Genomic DNA, 16,706 nt, shown 5'->3' on the forward strand with positions numbered 1-16,706 from the left:
ATAGCTTTACTCTAAAAATATTTTTATTAATAGATATTAAATAATGTACAGAAGGAAAAGGAGCTGGTGTTAACGTTCTATTTGTTCTGTTATGTTCTCTGCTCTTTACCCTAGCTCTTCTCGTGTCTTGCCTACTTTTTTGGGCATTTTCTTAGCATGGGGATCTTCTAGCTCCTTGGCCTTGTAATAGTGGGGAGCCACCTCCAGAAGCCAACTGCTCTCAATCTCCAATACCTGGAAGGGAAGAGAAAAAAATCAGCAGGGTTCCCTTCCGTCCAGCCTAGTTTCTGATGTGTGTGTGTGATTTAAAAGAAGGTTCTCTTCTTTCCCCTTTGACTGCAGGGCTAGGGGAAGGGGTACCTGGCTCTAATACTCTGGATCCCAGGGGCAGACACACATCTCTACATGCTATTCAAGAGCACAAGTAAGCTAACCCTAAACAAAAGCCTGAACGTAAAGACTGAAATACACTCAGGACGGAGCTCATATCTGCTTTGTTCATTATCACCCCGGCACCTGAAACAGAGACAATGGGCATTCAAATACTTAGTGAATGAATAAACAGTTCTCAGATCTTAGTAGATGCTGAGACAGCTGTTAGAAAGGATGCATTTCTATCTTATCCAAGGTGCTTTCCTGTTTCTCTGCCAGTCCCAGCAACTTGAACCTGGGTTTTTAGCTTGCCAGGATACCATCTCCCACACAATCCACCTGCCTGGGCAGGGCAAGGTCCCCTCACCTGTCTCATGAACTCTTTGGTGGTCAAGACAAGTTCGTGGTAGAGCAGCCAGCGTGGCTGTTCCTCAAAGAGGGAAGAGTTGGGATGAATGAACACCGTCTGCTGCTGTTTCACTGTGCGGTAGCCACTGCGAGTCAACCGTGCTGTGTGGTAAAAGTAACCAGCAGTGATGGCCTACGGAGCAGGCGGGAAAGGAAGTCAGTGGGAAAGGCAGGCGTCCAGGGACCCTCAGCACTCACTGCCTTTTTAGTTCAGGCTTTGGGAGAACTAGAAAGGTAAGGGCCTTTCAGGGGTCCGGGAAGAAAGCACAGGGAGAGCACACCTTCCACAGGGGAAGGGGCACGTTCTCAGGCTGCTGGCCCCAGGGAGAAGCTTGCTCCTCGGGAGATACTGGGTGGACAGCAGCAGACTAAAGAAACGCTGACCTTTCGGACACGGATATAGTCCCCCTGGCAGGAACTGAGACCGACTTCCACGCGTTCCAGGAGCCCCTCCAGCTGTTCCCGCACATCCCGGGCTCGGCGCATCGATCTGAACTGTACAAAGTTCTCATAGCACCACTGGGAAGAGTAACCACTCTCAGCCCACTGTGAAAAGGGTTGAAAAGGAGGGGGGAAGAGGGGGTGTTAAGTATACAGCGGGACCAGAGTCCCCCACGTCCCCCTCACTCCCACTCACCCAAGCCCAGTGACCTGCGTATAAACGTTCAGCAGAACCAGGTGGTCCCCACCAGGGAGGAAGAAGTTGACACGAGCATTGTCGGCATGGACGACCTTGTCCTTGGGTCGGTAGAAGATGGAGTTGTTGACAGAGAGCATGGCAGCCACTGTCAGGATCTCCTCTGAACAGCTGTACCTGGGGCAGGAAGGGAAAGGCATGGGAGTTCAAAGCGAGACACAGCAACAGGAACAGGCGCAGTGAGGAGGGAAGGGATCGCTGTGTGGTGGACGTCCTCACGTGGGGACAGCAAGTTGGGCTAACGGCTACAAATCAGAGAGTAGATTGATTTTGGTGGCAGAGGCAGCGGTATGGGGGTCAAGGAGGTGAGGGTTGGGTTATAGATAAAACAGTAACAGGAGAGAGAACCAGGGAGGCAGGGGCAGGAAGGCACCGGGGCCCTCTGAGGGTTCTGCAGTAAGAAGGTGCACATTATAGCAATCCCTTTAAGTTCACGTAATGACCTTTAACCTCAGCCATAGCAGAGGAATGGCATTTAAAGGTGGTCCCTCCACAGCTGTATCTAAATGCTCTAGTCTGAAACCTTAGGAATGAGTAAGTCCCCAAACCAGCCCTCACTCAGCACTCCTCACGATGGAAAATCTTCCACTTTCATTTATGCCCCCAAATTTTCTACATGCTTGTCAATCTCACCCATTTGGTAATCATAACCAAAGACAGGACAGTGTCTTACTGATCCCTCTGGGCCTCAAAAGGGGCAATAAAAGTTATCTAATAACTTGTTATTTGTTAAAGAATAATGTGGTGGAGAGAAAAAACAAGATCACAAAGATGGCCCCAGAGACAGAAAGAGGCAGGGCCAGTGTGTGTGCTGGGGGCCTGGCCGAGTCAGGGGCTTACTTCTCAGAGGCCAGGATCATTTTAGACAGCATGGGGTCCACCGGCAGCTCTGCCATCTTTCGACCAGACTAAGGAGAGGAAAGAGAGAGTTGAGGCCACTCCTCCCTCAGGGGTCCCTCCAACTCTTGAGGGGTCGCCCCAGCCTTCCTCCTGCCCCAGCCTGCCGCCCTCCCACCTCACCGTGGTGAGCTCCCCAAGGTGGTTGAGGGCCCCCAGCGCATACAGCTGCTCCAAAGCCAGCAGCAGGGTCTCATATGGCGGAGGGTCCAGGAAATCAAAGTGCATTAGGTCGTGGATCCCTGGAGAAAGATGTGAGGGGGTAGAACAGAGTCCCTTCACAAGGACCAGCTAGCCCCACCCCTTCTGTCTCAGGAGGACCGGGGGACCCCAGTCACCTAAACTCTTGAGCAGCAACACGACGTTGCCCAGGCTGGTCCTCTGAATCTCGGGCACTGTGGTTTCTTCCAGCTCGTGCTGATAGGCCCAGGCGGTATACAGGCGGAAGCACTTCCCTGCAGCCACCCGACCCGCCCGACCAGCTCGCTGACTGGCTGAGGCCTGGAAAGAAAGGACAATTTGTCAGGCCCACGGACAATCTGGTGATGGAAAAGAGAAAGGGCAGTATTTCTGCAAGAAATCTGGGAGGGTGTGGACCGCTAATCCCCCTTGCTCTAAGCAGCCTCCACCGCTTCTGAGCTGGCCTGTTCTCCCCCTCGCCCCATGGAGACCCTGCTCAAGCCCAGGCCAACCTTGCTGCAGGGTGTGACGGTGAGCGATTCCATGCCCGTGCGCGGGTTGTAGCTCTTTTGCTTACAGAACCCTGGGTCCAGCACGTAAATGATGCCCTCGATGGTGAGCGAGGTCTCGGCGATGTTCGTTGCCACAACTACCTGAATGAGGGGATGTGGGATCGCCCGTAAATCCCACCCACCTAGTTACCCAGAGGAAGTAATTCTGGAAGACGTGGCGTAGACAAACAGTTGCAAAGGAGCAGGAGCTGAGGGGATTTGCGGCCAAGGTCGGGAGAGGGGGACAGACCAGTAGAAGGGTGGGGGAGATGTGGGGATTAGCAGGGCATAAGGCGGAAAGGAAAAGGAAAGGAAATGAAGGGGGTTCAGGGGTTTTTTCAGAGGTGGGAGCTGGGGGTGTCAGGTTCTGGCCCCATCTTCCCCACTGTCAATTTTTTTTTTTTTTTAATTCGTTTTGTAGTGTTTGGCTGCACCGCACAGCATGTGGGATCTTAGTTCCCCCAACCAGGGATCAAACCCGCGCCCCCTGCAGTGGAAGCGTGGAGTCCTAACCACTGGACCTCGAGGGAAGCCCCACTGTCACTGTCATATTCACCTTTACACGTTACTTCCTAAAATAGCCCCCTGATGAGTCTCCCTGCTCTACTCCTAGCCCTGGTTACACGGCATCCAGAATGGTCCTTTTAAAATGTGAGCCTGTCACATCACTCCCCGCATCCATCAGTGGCTTCCCACCTTACCTGAGAATCACATCCAAGCCCCTTCAGGCCCCGAGTCCTCCAGGCCCTGGCTACTTTTCTGATCTCATCTCCTAGCACCAGGGCTCCTCGCTCCACCCCTGCCCACTGCTGAGCACGCCTCACACCCATCCTCACGCCCGCCCTCCACATACGCTATTCCCTCTACTTGGCACGCTCTTCTCCCAGATGTCAGCCTGGCTCCTTCCCTCGCCTGGTTGAGGCCCCAGCTTCACTCTCACCTTATCAGAGAGGGAGAGGCCTTCCCTACATCCTAAGGAAAATCCCTTCCTGCCATTCCTCTTCCGACATCCCCGGAGTCAGCCTCCGTCCTCCTATGCCGCACTGTACCTCTTCAGAGCATTTGCCACAAATTGATGTTAGGTATTTATGTGTTCATTGTCTCCTAACTTATATCAGACTAAACTCCATGAGGCTAGCGACTTGTTTGACTTGTTTTGTTCATTTCTGTGTCCTCATTCCCTAGAACAGTACCTGGAATGTGGGAGGAACTCTTTAAATATTTGTTGAATGAAAAGTTACCTCTTTGCTCAAAATCCTTTGATGGCCACTCACTGGTCTAAAGTCCACACTCTTCCACCTGCCATCAAAGGCCCTCTCTAATCTCCATTCAAAGTTGTTTTTACCCTGTCTCCCACTACTTCACCATGTGAGCCTTCCACTAAGCCTGCTGGAGTACTCTGACCTCAGACACCCCTCAAGCCTTCCTCTGATATTCCCCCATCATCTTCCCTAAAGGTCCAGACCAAATCCCACCTCCTGGCACACCAAGGGCCTCCCTTCTCCTCTGCACCTCTACCATGCTCACTTTCTGGATCACGCATTTGGCTATCTCGCCATTCCCGCTGTCGTCACCCTCTCTCTCCAGCTCCAGAGGCGAGGGACTGCCACCCAGCCTCGCAGCTGCAGCAGTGCCCAGGACACACCTTGCACAGGGCAGGCACACACTTTCCTTTTCACTAGTAGTTGCGTGAACCACAGGGGTGAAGAATGTGGGTTTCTCCAACTGACCTTCCGTGCCCCAGGGGGCGTGGGCTGGAAGATCCGCGCCTGCATGTCGGAAGGCAGGTTGGCATAAATGGGCAGCACCAGGAGCTCCCGGATTTTGGAGCCCAGGCGGCGGCAGCGATCCTGGAGCATCTCACAGGCAGCCTCAATCTCCTCCTGGATTTGGGTGGGGAGAGCTGCGTGGGACCCAGAGTCATGCGAGGCTGACCTGCCAGCCCTGTCTTCCCCTGGGATACACACATCACACCCCCTTCCCCACGTCACGCACCTGTCCTGTCAGGAACACCAGGATATCCCCAGGGGGCTGGGTCACATGAATCTGCAGCACAGACACCACACAGGCCTCCAGGTAGTCTGCCTCTGGAGCCTGGCGGGGGAGGAGGCAGGGTCACAGGAAGGCCACCTGCTCAGGCAAATCTCTTCCTCTCCTCCCAGCTCGACGTACACTTTATCCCAGTTTCCCTTTGGACTCTCCATCCCGTCCTTCCCTCCTTGGGACAATTTCCTTCAAAGGCTCCACTGCCTTTACACTTAAGCCCATCCTCCCTGAGGGGGCACCTTGGTATAGAAGATGTCAACTGGAAACCTGCGTCCCGGGATCCGGAAGACGGGGGCGTCATCAAAGAAGGTGGAAAAGCGGGCAGTGTCCAGTGTGGCTGAAGCCACCAGGACCTTGAGCTCAGGTCGGAATCGAGCAACATCCTTGATCAACCCAAAGAGAATGTCTGTGTGCAGGGTCCGTTCGTGGGCCTCATCCACCATCACCACGCTGAGGAAGGAACGGGGGCACCAGTGAGCAAGGGGAGGTGGGTAATGCAGGAGGGGACACTGGGGTCACCAGATGAGAGGATAGGCCCACAGCCTGGCTAGGAAGGAACAGACAGACCTGAACCACCATGATGTGAACAGCCCCGAAGCTCCCGGGGTCCTCTGGGGCAGCTGCTGCGCATCCCTGATTGACCCTGATGCCTCTTTCTGGAGAGAGGTGCCAGGTGAGCCCTCCCACTCCAACCTGAGAGGACTCTGCAGGCTTCTTGGTCTCCTCGTAGCTTAGCTATATGTGTGCCACCTTCCTTCTCCTTGCTCTAGTCATTGGATTTCCTGCCAAGCCCGCAGGAGCTCATCCCCCACTTCAACCCTTTGTGCCTAACTGTGACCATGATGGTGAAGTCCTCAGCCATTTCACAAAGCAGGCTGGCGTGATGGGAAAACCCCACACCCTGAACACTCCCGCATTAGCTGGCCTTCCATGGGTTCTCAGAGGTTTTTCCAAGGGATGTGAAGGACCAAATCATATCTGTCCCATTGCTCCACTGTAATCTTCTAGGACCGGAAATCCATAGTCTCCTAGGAGCTGAAAAGGCAAGTACTGCTCAGCTGGCCTGGCTCCACCCTCATCCCATCCATGAATCACTTCTCCCCCACAAGACCTGCTCATCCAACCCCTGCTTGGCCAATGCCGGCACTGAGAACTCATTATTCACAGATCAAGCCACTCCAAGACGTGGGCCAGAGGCTTAAGAGTCAGGGCGCAAGCACTCTGACAGCCCCCGCAATCTCTGCCACTCTATGGCTTCTCGGTATTGATCTGAAATCCGCCTCCCTGTAACCTCCCCCATGGCTCCTAGCTGTGCTCTCTGGGGTCACATAAAACAAGTCTGGTCCCTTTCTCATGCAATAATAGCCCTTCACATATTTAGAGGGAACCAGGATGTCTGAGTTTTCCCCTCTAAGCTGAACATTCTAAGTTTTTGCAAGTGGTCTTCACGTGGCTCCTCAAGTCCCCACAGCACCATTCTACCATCCTGATTGTTTTCTGAACTCTGGGAACAATTGGGGAGAGACAGAAAGGCTTTCTCTGTAGCCTCTTCTACCCTCCGGGCCCATCTCAGTTCTAAGACTGTTCGAACCATAAAGATTCAAAAACTGGTAGACAGGACTTCCCTGGTGGCGCAGTGGTTAAGAATCCGCCTGCCAAGGCAGGGGACACGGGTTCAGGCCCTGGTCCGGGGAGATCCCACATGCCGCGGAGCAACTAAGCCCGTGCGCCGCAACTACTGAGCCCACGTGCTACAACTACTAAAGCCCATGCACCTAGAGCCCATGCTCCACAACAAGAGAAGCCACCGCAATGAGAAGCCCGCGCACCGCAACGAAGAGTAGCCCCCGCTCGCCAGAGCTAGAGAAAACCTGCGCGCAGCAACAAAGATCCAACGCAGCCAAAAACAGATAAATAAATAATTTAAGAAAAAAGAACTGGTGGATAAATCAGAAGAGAAGACAATGGCCAAACTGGCCAGGTGGGAAGAAAGGAGGGAAAAGCCAGAGATTAAAGGAGATAAAGGAAGGTACTGAAGAACAGGAGGGCAGCAGACCGGAGGGAGGCGAAGGCGGGCAGTGCCCCCTCTCGTGGGAGCTGGGGGGCCTGTGCGTACCTGTAACTCGCAAGGTCAGGCTCAGAGAGGAACTCCCGGAGAAGCATCCCGTCCGTCATGTAGCGCAGGACAGTTCGCTCTGATGTGCAGTCCTCAAAGCGGATGCTGTAGCCGACCTGTCATGTGGGCCATTAGTGATCGACAGTTGGGTTAGTGCCCCCAGAAGGGAGGGCAAAGGGACAAGGGTGAGCACCTGGACTGATGGGGGTTGAGGGGACCTGCAGGCAGCGGGGGCTGAGTCCCAGACCCTAGGGGCTCTCCTCATCCCTCAGTCCCCACAGATCTCACCTCATTCCCAAGCTTCACACCCATCTCCCGGGCCACTCGGGCAGCCACGCTCATGGCTGCCACTCTCCGGGGCTGGGTGCAGGCAATCTTCACACCTTTCTTTGTGTAACCCTGCATGACAAGAAGAAAGAGGAGGTTTTCCCTTTGATAAATACGCAGCTGGGGCCCAGCAATTCAGAGAAGTTGGAAATGCAGGGCAGGGGGAACAGAGAAACAGAAGCAGAAAACCAGACAAAAAGGGCAAACGGATAGGATGGCAGACCCAGGGCCCACAAAGGGTCCTCACCCAGCCCTAGGCAGTCCCAGCCCTTTGGGTCATCAAGTTCGGGGCTCTGCGAGATTCAAGCTGGAAAAGGACTGACTGGCTGGGCAGACCCAAAAGCAAGGGGAACAAGGGAAGGTAAAAAAGCAGGAAAAGTCTTTTCACTCTTCATCCCTTGGCCCTGCAGAGGAGCAGAGGCCGGGCTGGTGGAGCGGGGTCCATGTTCACACCCGTACGCCACCATCTAACCTTCTATACCTCCTTCCAACGCTAACCTACAGAACACCTATCAGGCATGGACACCGTGGCAGGAAGTGAAAACAGAAGCATGAAAAGGGCATGGTCTTTATTCTCGAGAACCTCACCACTTAGCAGAAAAGACTAAAGGACTGAAATAGAGAAGAAAAGTGACTACTCAAAATTGCACGTAAAGGAGCTGACAGGACTGTGCTGGTCAGTGCCAGCTGAGGCTGAGGCTGCCATACCTCCTCAAAGAGGTACTGTGGGATTTGGGTGGTCTTGCCCGAGCCTGTCTCGCCTTCGATGATGAGGACCTGATGATTAGCAATGGCGGCCAGGAGCTCCTCGCGGAACGGGAACACCGGGAGGCTGCGGCGGACGACCTGGATGGACTCCTTCTGCTGGGCCTGGGTTGGAGCGGGTGGGGCTGATGGCTCCTGAGAAGGAGGAGAAGGGCTGTGAGTTTCAGGGCCAGCTCCCCACGCTCTTCGGGACATCCCGCGCCCTCCCTCTCACCTCGTCACCCTGGAGCTGAGTGGCCCGGACGAACTCGATGGTCTCCTCTTCCTCCAGCACCAGCTGATACTTGGGCTCCTGGGAGGCAGCATCTCGGGCCCCAAACTTCAGGGACGCTGCCCCGAGCCGGGCCTCCTCCCAGCGCCGCTGCTCCTCCCCAGGGGCACCGGACTCCTCCTCCACTAGATCCACCGCTCGTGCTGGCTAAAGAGAGAGGGGCACGTGGAGACAGAGCTGCCCTCTCTGCCCAGCACCCCCTCCCCAGCCGCTACCCCCGCCCACGGAGAAAGGCAAGACAAGGAAGGGGCCAGCCAAGCCACCGCCCAAGCCCCGGAAGCCTTCCCTCCCCTCCGCTTGGGGACCGGGGCTGAAGCGGTGACCCCCTCGCCTCACCTGTCCTCGCGTCTCCTCGGGCATGTGGTAGCGATTGGTGGCCTCCAGCTTCTCCTGCTCCCCAGCCGCCCGGTACTCCCGGGCCAGATCCCGCACTCGCCGCTTGTATCTGAGCTCACGCCGCTCGTGTTGGCTCAGCTCCACATCCCCAAAGAGGAACTCCTCGTCCACCAGCTCGGCCTCCAGGTCCTCAAGCTTCTCGCGCTCCCGCTTGGCCAGGTATTCTCGGCGGGATTTCTTCCGCAGCTCAGGGACCTGGGTCAGCCCAGGGCAGTCAGAGCCTCCTCTCGCTGGAAGAGTGACCCTTTTCCTCACCTACCCCTAAGAGTGACAACCTCCGACAGGCCGGCAAGAGAACCTAAAGATGTGTCCTCTACCTTCCTTCCCTCTGCACTGGACAACGCGACTGACGACATGCCCAACGCTGGGCCCACACGCTGCCTTCCAGCAGGAAGACCCAGCTGGACGTCCTTCCAGGCAGCCTGACCATCTTCGCCAATATAAATTCACTAGAGCTAAGGTGACTATGTGCATATTTTATACTGTACTCTTGCTATTTTATTCGACTTAGTGGAAAGGGGAAAAACATAACAGCTGGTACCAGCATTTGGAAGCACAGGTCTCAAACTGAAAACAAGTGAGACAATTTGAAACCACTGGGTGAGCCAAAAATAGGTATTCTTCCTCCCCAATGATATGCTCCCCGGTCTTGAACCAAATGACTGCAGTTTGAGGAAAAGGGAAAAATAAATTACACACAAAAAGGCTGGAAGCATCAGAGAGTGGTTCTGTGAGGCAAAATGTAATGAGGGATGTTTAGCTCGGGGACTAACTTCTCCTCCTCAGACAATGGGTCATTTGGCTTCTACATGTTTCCTTTTGATACAGGCTTTTCAGGACACATTGTGGATGACAGAAGACTGGCCACATGCTGAAGGCCTTTCTGGACCCTAACCCTAAGCCCTCCCACTGTGGCAACACGATCTTCCCTGTGTTCCCAACAAGCTCCTCTACTGCAGTGACAAAAACCCACTGCTGCCCTCCCCTTGGGGGCCCTGATTCGATTTAATTGCTTGGTTTTTCTTGTTTGTTCTATCACGTCTTAAAATGGAGTTTATGCTCATGACCTGATCTGAGTACCACAATCAAATACTCCTTCGGCCTGATGGGTGAGGCAGATGGATGTCTTTTTAAAATATGGGCAAGAAATCAGGGCAATCTGAGCATCAAAAAGAATAATGATATGCAATTATAAAACATTGAGAAATAAAAATTCACGAGTCCAAAGTGACACGCGTACAAACAACGGGAAAAAAACTTCTGTCACCGGTGAGGTGACTATTACAGCAGACTCTTTACTCCAAAAATTAGTAATTAAGAGGAAACAGTTAAGCATTTGCCCTCACTTTGAGGAAGGCACTGTAGCCCATTCCTTGTTATTGAGGAAAAGTTCTTCTTTATATAAAAAGGCTAGCCGATAAATGTAGAAGGAATGTCAGAATCCAAAAATCACCACTTTGCAATCCCCCATGACGTAAGTGATTCAGGAAAGGATTAGCAGTGGTTGCTAAACCATTAGCTGAGAGGCTGTTGGTAGGAAGGATACCAGCACTAACACGCACACAGCTGGACAGTGTGTCCCCCTGATATGACGTGCACATCACCACCCAAGAGGTGTTGCTGCCACAGTTGTTTAATCTGAGTCTAAGCAAGCTGTGGACCCAATTTCCACTTTAAAGTAAGCACTGCGACAGAACTTAATACCACAAGATAAGGATCAGATAAATCCAGAATGTAGGACATGGTACAAGATGAGACAGAAAGAAAGAGAGAGAAGGGGGAAATGAAACAAACTGAAGAAACCTAACAACCAAACGCAATGCGTGAACCTTGACTGGATTCCAGTTTGGAAAAAGCAGTTATTAAAGACATTTTGGGGTAACTAGGGAAATTTTATTGTAGGCAGGTTCTTAGTTGATATATGAGAATCATCTGCCTGGGTGTGACAACGGCACTGTGGTTTTAGAGAAATGTCTTACCAGGTACATGCTGATGGGACAAAATGCCATGATGTCTAAAACTTTTAAATGGTTCAAAAAGAGAGGAAAAGAAAACAGCCGCCATTTACATAGGCATTGCAGGGACTTCCCTGGTGGCGCAGTGTTAAGAATCCGCCGGCCAATGCAGGGGACACAGGTTCGAGCCCTGGTCCGGGAAGATCCCACATACCACGGAGCAACTAAGCCCGTGCGCCACAACTACTGAGCCTGCACTCTAGAGCCCACACGCCATAACTACTGAAGCCCGTGTGCCTAGAGCCCATGCTCCACAACAAGAGAAGCCACCACAATGAAAAGCCCGCGCGCCACAACGAAGAGTAGCTCCCGCTCGCTGCAACTAGAGAAAGCCCGCGCACAGCAACAAAGACCCAACACAGCCAAAAATAAATAAAGAAAACTATAAATAAATAAATAAATAAAAATACACAGACACTGCAAATATTGCACACAGTATTAGTGATTTTTTAATCCAAATAGTCTGGATGAACGTTCATTATACTATCCTTTCGGGCTTCCCTGGTGGCTCAGTGGTTAAGAATCCGCCTGCCAATGCAGGGGACATGGGTTCGAGCCCTGGTCTGGGAAGATCCCACATGCCGCGGGGCAACTAAGCCCGTGCACCTAGAGCCCGTGCTCCGCAACAAGAGAAGCCACCACAATGAGAAGGCCGCGCACCGCAACCAAGAATAGCCCCCCATCTCGGCAACTAGAGAAAGCCCGCGCGCAGCAACAAAGACCCAACTCAGCCAAAAATAAATAAATAAATATTTTTAAAAATTGCCTTATACTATTCTCTCAGTTTTCCTATTTGTTTGATAATTTTCATAATTGAAAAAGAAAAGAAAAATTCAGGAAAGTAAAAACACTACACCAGCATCGAGAGATGTCTCAGAAGTCTCTGGCCACAGTCACTTTGTGGGGTGCGAGCTGAGATGGATATGTCAGGAGAGACCTGATGGCCACTAGGCCATTTTCAGGACACCAAGAGTCTCAGAATTCTTTGGGGAAATCTAAGTGTGACTTACATGGGAAGACCAGGCCTTGGGAAAACTGCAACCCTACCTAGGCTAACCCCGTAACAAGTCCAGTTCATGAATTACAAGGGCTCTGTCCCTGTGCAGTGAGAAGACCAAATCAGGAAACCAGTGGGAGATCACAAGGCCCCGTGGGGCATGGAGGGATCAGGTGGTAAGAAGGTATGTGGAGATGCTGTACCCAAGCTCAGTGGTCAGCACATCCGTGGGCAGTAGGACTCCGCTCTGCTCCTGTCCCCCAGCCACCCCCTTGACCACCCAGCTGCCTTTGGAGTACATCTCTTTAAGTCTCAGGAACAGGGAAAGCTCACACTCCCCTCACTAACACACAGTGTGATCTGATCCTAAGGAGTCAAAGAGGGTTTCTGGGCCGTTTTCTTCCCTCTACAACTTAAGTCCACTCTCAGCAGGCTCCTGTCAACCAAGCCCCCTCCTCCAGAGACCCAACACTCCACCAGCAGCCCCACTGCACTTCCTGTGCACCCTTTCTCCCTATCCTTAACCACACTCCTTCAGTAAGTCTTTCTTTTTGTCTTCCTGGGCACTGGGACTCACCATGGCTTTCCGGTCTTCCTCAGCCATCTTGAGGCGCTTCTGAGCCTCTTCATAAGCCTAGGAGAAGAAGGCAAGAGTGGCCAAAAGTCCCCACGCCCACAGCCATTGCCCTTCTAGAATCACAGGTATCATTCTGATGTTCCCTAGCAAAAAAAATGTTCTCCAGCACAAAGAAATGTTCCCCCTTCACTGAGGAATCTCTGGGGCTGCAGGTTCAGCAGAGAGCCACCTTAGCCCGAAGACCCAAAGACGTTACCAGATCACTGGAGGCAGCCCCTTGTCTTCCCAGAGACCACTATCCGCAATCACACCCAACCTCAGACTGGACCCAGGGATCTTCTGGGGACTGACGGAACGTACTGCCCCTACGCACCTTCTTGTCTGACCGCTCCAGGACGTTGCGAGTCCGGTCCTTGTCCCGCTGCCGAACCCGCTCGGCGAACGCATCGCGCTCCTCCAGGTCCTGAAGGCGCTCTCGCTCTGTCCGCTCCCACTCATCCTCTGACTCTGGCTTCTCCGTCTGCTGTTTACCCCCCCTGCAGCCCAGCCCGGAGCATTAACTAAGGGCATCCAGAGGCTTACTGTCCCATCATCCACCTGCCCCATCCTCTCTCACCCTACTTCTGACTTACTGTGTCTTCCTCTTTCCTTTCTCCGAAAACTCTTCCTCCTCTTCTTCTTCCTCTTCCTCCTGAAGTTTCTTCCTGAGGTGTTTCCGTTTTTTCCGCTTCTTCCGGAGACTGCTCCCGGCCCTGCCTACAGTCTCCTCGCTGCTCTCTTCGCTGTCCTCCAGCAACCTGTATGATCGGTTCTTTTCCAGCAGGGCTCTGGCCTCTCGCTCAGCTGCCCGAGCTGGCTTTTCCACCACTGCCTTCCGTGGGACCTGTCAGAAGAGGAGAGGATAAGGGGATGTGAGTAACTCCTGATCCCTGCCCACCTACTCTGCCCTGTTCCTAATTTAAGGAGTAACTTGATCTTAAACCGGCCTTCATTCTCTCTCTTCCCCAAGGCTTCACACCATGTCCATCAGCCTGAATGGGGCCTCTCAGCTTCTAAACTTCTTTTCAGTCGTTCATTTAACAAACATTTATCGAAGCCTGTCCCGTGCACCCACTGGTAGGTACTAGGGATACAGGGATAAATAAAGAGACAAAAACCTGCCCTCACGGAGTTTACATTCTCATATCCAATTCTCAACTGCTCAACCTGTCTTCTTCCCAATGACTAAGTCATTCCTACCCAAGCACTGGCCAGGATTGTTGTGCAGAGGCCTGTCACAGGCCTGGCACTGTACCAGACTCCAGGGATACACTGGTGAACAGATTAACATAAAGTTCCTATCCTCCCATCCCTTACGTTCTAACCTCATTTCTCACCAAGCATCTTATGGGATATCCACACCAGGTTATCCACCATTCTCTGAACAAGCTCAACACTTTTAGTATTACTGGATACTTTTTAAGCTCTTATTCTGCAAGGTGCAGTTAGGTGGTAGGAATACAAAGACAAGAAATACAGTCTTGTCAGGCTTCCCTGGTGGTGCAGTGGTTAAGAATCCGCCTGCCAATGCAGGGGACATGGGTTTGAGCCCTGGTCTGGGAAGATCCCACATGCCGCGGAGCAACTAAGCCCCTGCACCACGACTACTGAGCCGGCGCTCTAGAGCCCACAAGCCACAACTACTGAGCCCACGTGCCACAACTACTGAAGCCTGAGCGCCTAGAGCCCATGCTCTGCAACGAGAAGCCACTGCAATGAGAATCCCGCACACCGCAACGCAGAGTAACCCCTGCTCTCCGCAACTAGAGAAAGCCCGCGTGCAGCAACGAAGACCCAACGCAGCCAAAAATAAAATAAATAAATTTATTTAAAAAAATATTTCATTAAAAAAAGAAATACAGTCTTGTCTTCCAGGAGCTAACCTTTACACCTTTACTCTTCTCCCTTCTCTACCTGACAAATTCCAGAGAATCTTTGGGCCTGCTTTTCCCGATCCCAACTCCCACCCCTTCTGCCCTCCCACAGCACGGGCCTACACATCTATTCTATAGCCTCATTATTCAAAGGGTGGTCTGTGGACCACCAGCATCACCTGTAAACTTGTTAGATTTGTTAGAAATGAACAAACGAAGAATCCATCCCAGACCTACCGAATCGGAACCCGCATTTTAACAAAAGCCCTGGATGAATCCTGTATCTGTTAAAGTTTGAGAAACACTGCTCTATAGCGCTTAATCCAAAACACTTAAACCATCCTCAATCTTCTCCACGAAAGTAGACGTCTAGCCCGTAGGCGATAACGGACAAAGAATAAATGCTGGTGAACTGAGCTTACTTAATTCTCGGTTGGACAGTTAGCCCGACGTCACCAGGACAAATAACCTGGGGGCGCCGCCCCTGCTCCACCCCCTCTCCTGCCGCTCCCACGCCCGGCCCCCGCCCTGTCCCGCACCTTGTTCCAGAGTCTCAAGGCGAAGTCCCGGGCCGGCCCACTGAGGTCCAGGGTATCGGTGTCTCGCAAGCGCTGCACGAACTCCTCTGCCGAGGCGCAGCGCTGCGCGGTACCGATGAGGAACTGGGCCACATGCCGCTCGCTCAGTCCCAGCACCGAGTGCAGCTCGTCTTGCACCCAGCGCTCCAGCCCCGCCGGCGTCGCCATGGCGACTCACGCTCCCTATTCCCGGCCCTGAAAGTGTCTCGAGCAGCCTCGCTGGCGGCCGGGCGGGTCACCCGGAGGCCTGAAGCCCCGGGCCGGAGCCTCTGTCCCACAAAGAAGCTGCCTTAGGACCCGGAGGTTCGGTTTCCGACAGCCCAAAGCAATCTTCCCGGACCTCGGAGGCCGGAAGTGGCTGCACTTTTCCGGCCTAAGCACTACGGTGGCCGAGCGAAGTCAAATCTTGCGGAATTGTACTCAAAGCTTGGGAAAAAACATTTTCATTTCCTCCCCCACCGAATCTCTCTGTCGCCCTCTGTTGGTCATTCCTGGGTGTTACACCCACTCATTTCATTCAACAAATGCTGAGGGCCTGATGTGTGCTAGGCACAGTTTTAGTCCCCGGGGATATACCAAAGAACAAATCAGAAACAAATCCCTCACAGAATTTACAGTGGCTTGAGGGGGGCGGAGACAAGATACATAAAAAATAAAACATGTAAGTTCTATGGAGCCAAAAATAATGCAAGGGGTGTGTGTGTGTGCGTGCGCGCGCGCGTGTGTGTGCGCGCGCGCGCGCGCGGCTGGTGGGGCAGTCTTTCAAATTAGAGGATCAGGTCCATGCTTATTACAGATTCGGCCGTGCTGATTAGAAGTGATCTTTGCTAGGACTGGTACTTTCCGCAGAAGTGAATACAGGTTAGGCTTAAAAGAGGACTCCAGGCAGGAGAAAACTTGGGATGTGGAGAAAAAATAAAGGTGCCCTCTTTTCTTGGCGCTGTCTCTGAAAGTTATTTTAAAAGATCTTCAAACTAAGGAATGTGCAAACTGTATTCAGCATTTTTTTTTTTTTTGCTAACTGCTTGAGAAACTCACTGGTGGCTGCTTAATTTTAAATAAGCAGAGTTTGTTGCTTGACTGTGCCGTCCTCTGTTTGATCCTGCTTCATACTTTTACAATTAATTGGGTTTATCAGACACCGCGCTGGGAAAAGAAACATTTGTTATTCCAGTTAACAGCCACAGGCAGCTCCACATCATTGTCTTCTTTCTTTCTTTTTAAAAAATTTATTTGTTTATTTATTTTTATCTTTGGCTGCGTTGGGTCTTCGTTGCTGCGCGCGGGCTTTCTCTGGTTGCGGCGAGCAGGGGCGCAGGCTTGTCATTGCAGTGGCTTCTCTTATTGCGGAGCACCGGCTCTAGGCGTGCAGACTCAGTAGTTGTGGCACGTGGGCTCTAGACCGCAGGCTCAGTAGTGTGGTGCATGCCCTTAGTTGCTCGGCACATGTGGGATCTTCCTGGTCCAGGCCTCGAACCCGTGTCCCATGCATTGGCAGGTGAATTCTTAACCACTGCACCACCAAGGAAGCCCTCACTGACTTCTTGAATGCACTGCTTTCTATTTCTGAAATGTACTGTGGACACCCCTGGCACCTCAG

General features: G+C 52.6%; 1 protein-coding gene across 1 annotated transcript; it reads right to left on the reverse strand.

The window, feature by feature from the left end:
* Window positions 1-5: 5 nt before the first annotated feature.
* On the reverse strand, window positions 6-15,455 carry DHX16 (DEAH-box helicase 16). Its single transcript, XM_061195924.1, has 20 exons — window positions 15,068-15,455; window positions 13,248-13,498; window positions 12,989-13,151; window positions 12,616-12,672; window positions 8,967-9,221; window positions 8,574-8,777; window positions 8,303-8,494; window positions 7,556-7,666; window positions 7,268-7,383; window positions 5,391-5,601; window positions 5,101-5,199; window positions 4,836-4,988; window positions 3,067-3,207; window positions 2,713-2,875; window positions 2,498-2,616; window positions 2,318-2,385; window positions 1,432-1,594; window positions 1,165-1,326; window positions 740-913; window positions 6-234 (listed from the first exon to the last, which is right to left on the reverse strand). Exons 1-20 carry the CDS (start codon window positions 15,272-15,274, stop codon window positions 106-108), a joined length of 3,138 nt encoding a protein of 1,045 aa, XP_061051907.1. The 5' UTR covers window positions 15,275-15,455; the 3' UTR covers window positions 6-105.
* Window positions 15,456-16,706: the final 1,251 nt, after the last annotated feature.

Source organism: Eubalaena glacialis, chromosome 7 (assembly GCF_028564815.1).
Source record: "Eubalaena glacialis isolate mEubGla1 chromosome 7, mEubGla1.1.hap2.+ XY, whole genome shotgun sequence".
NCBI lineage: Eukaryota > Metazoa > Chordata > Mammalia > Artiodactyla > Balaenidae > Eubalaena > Eubalaena glacialis.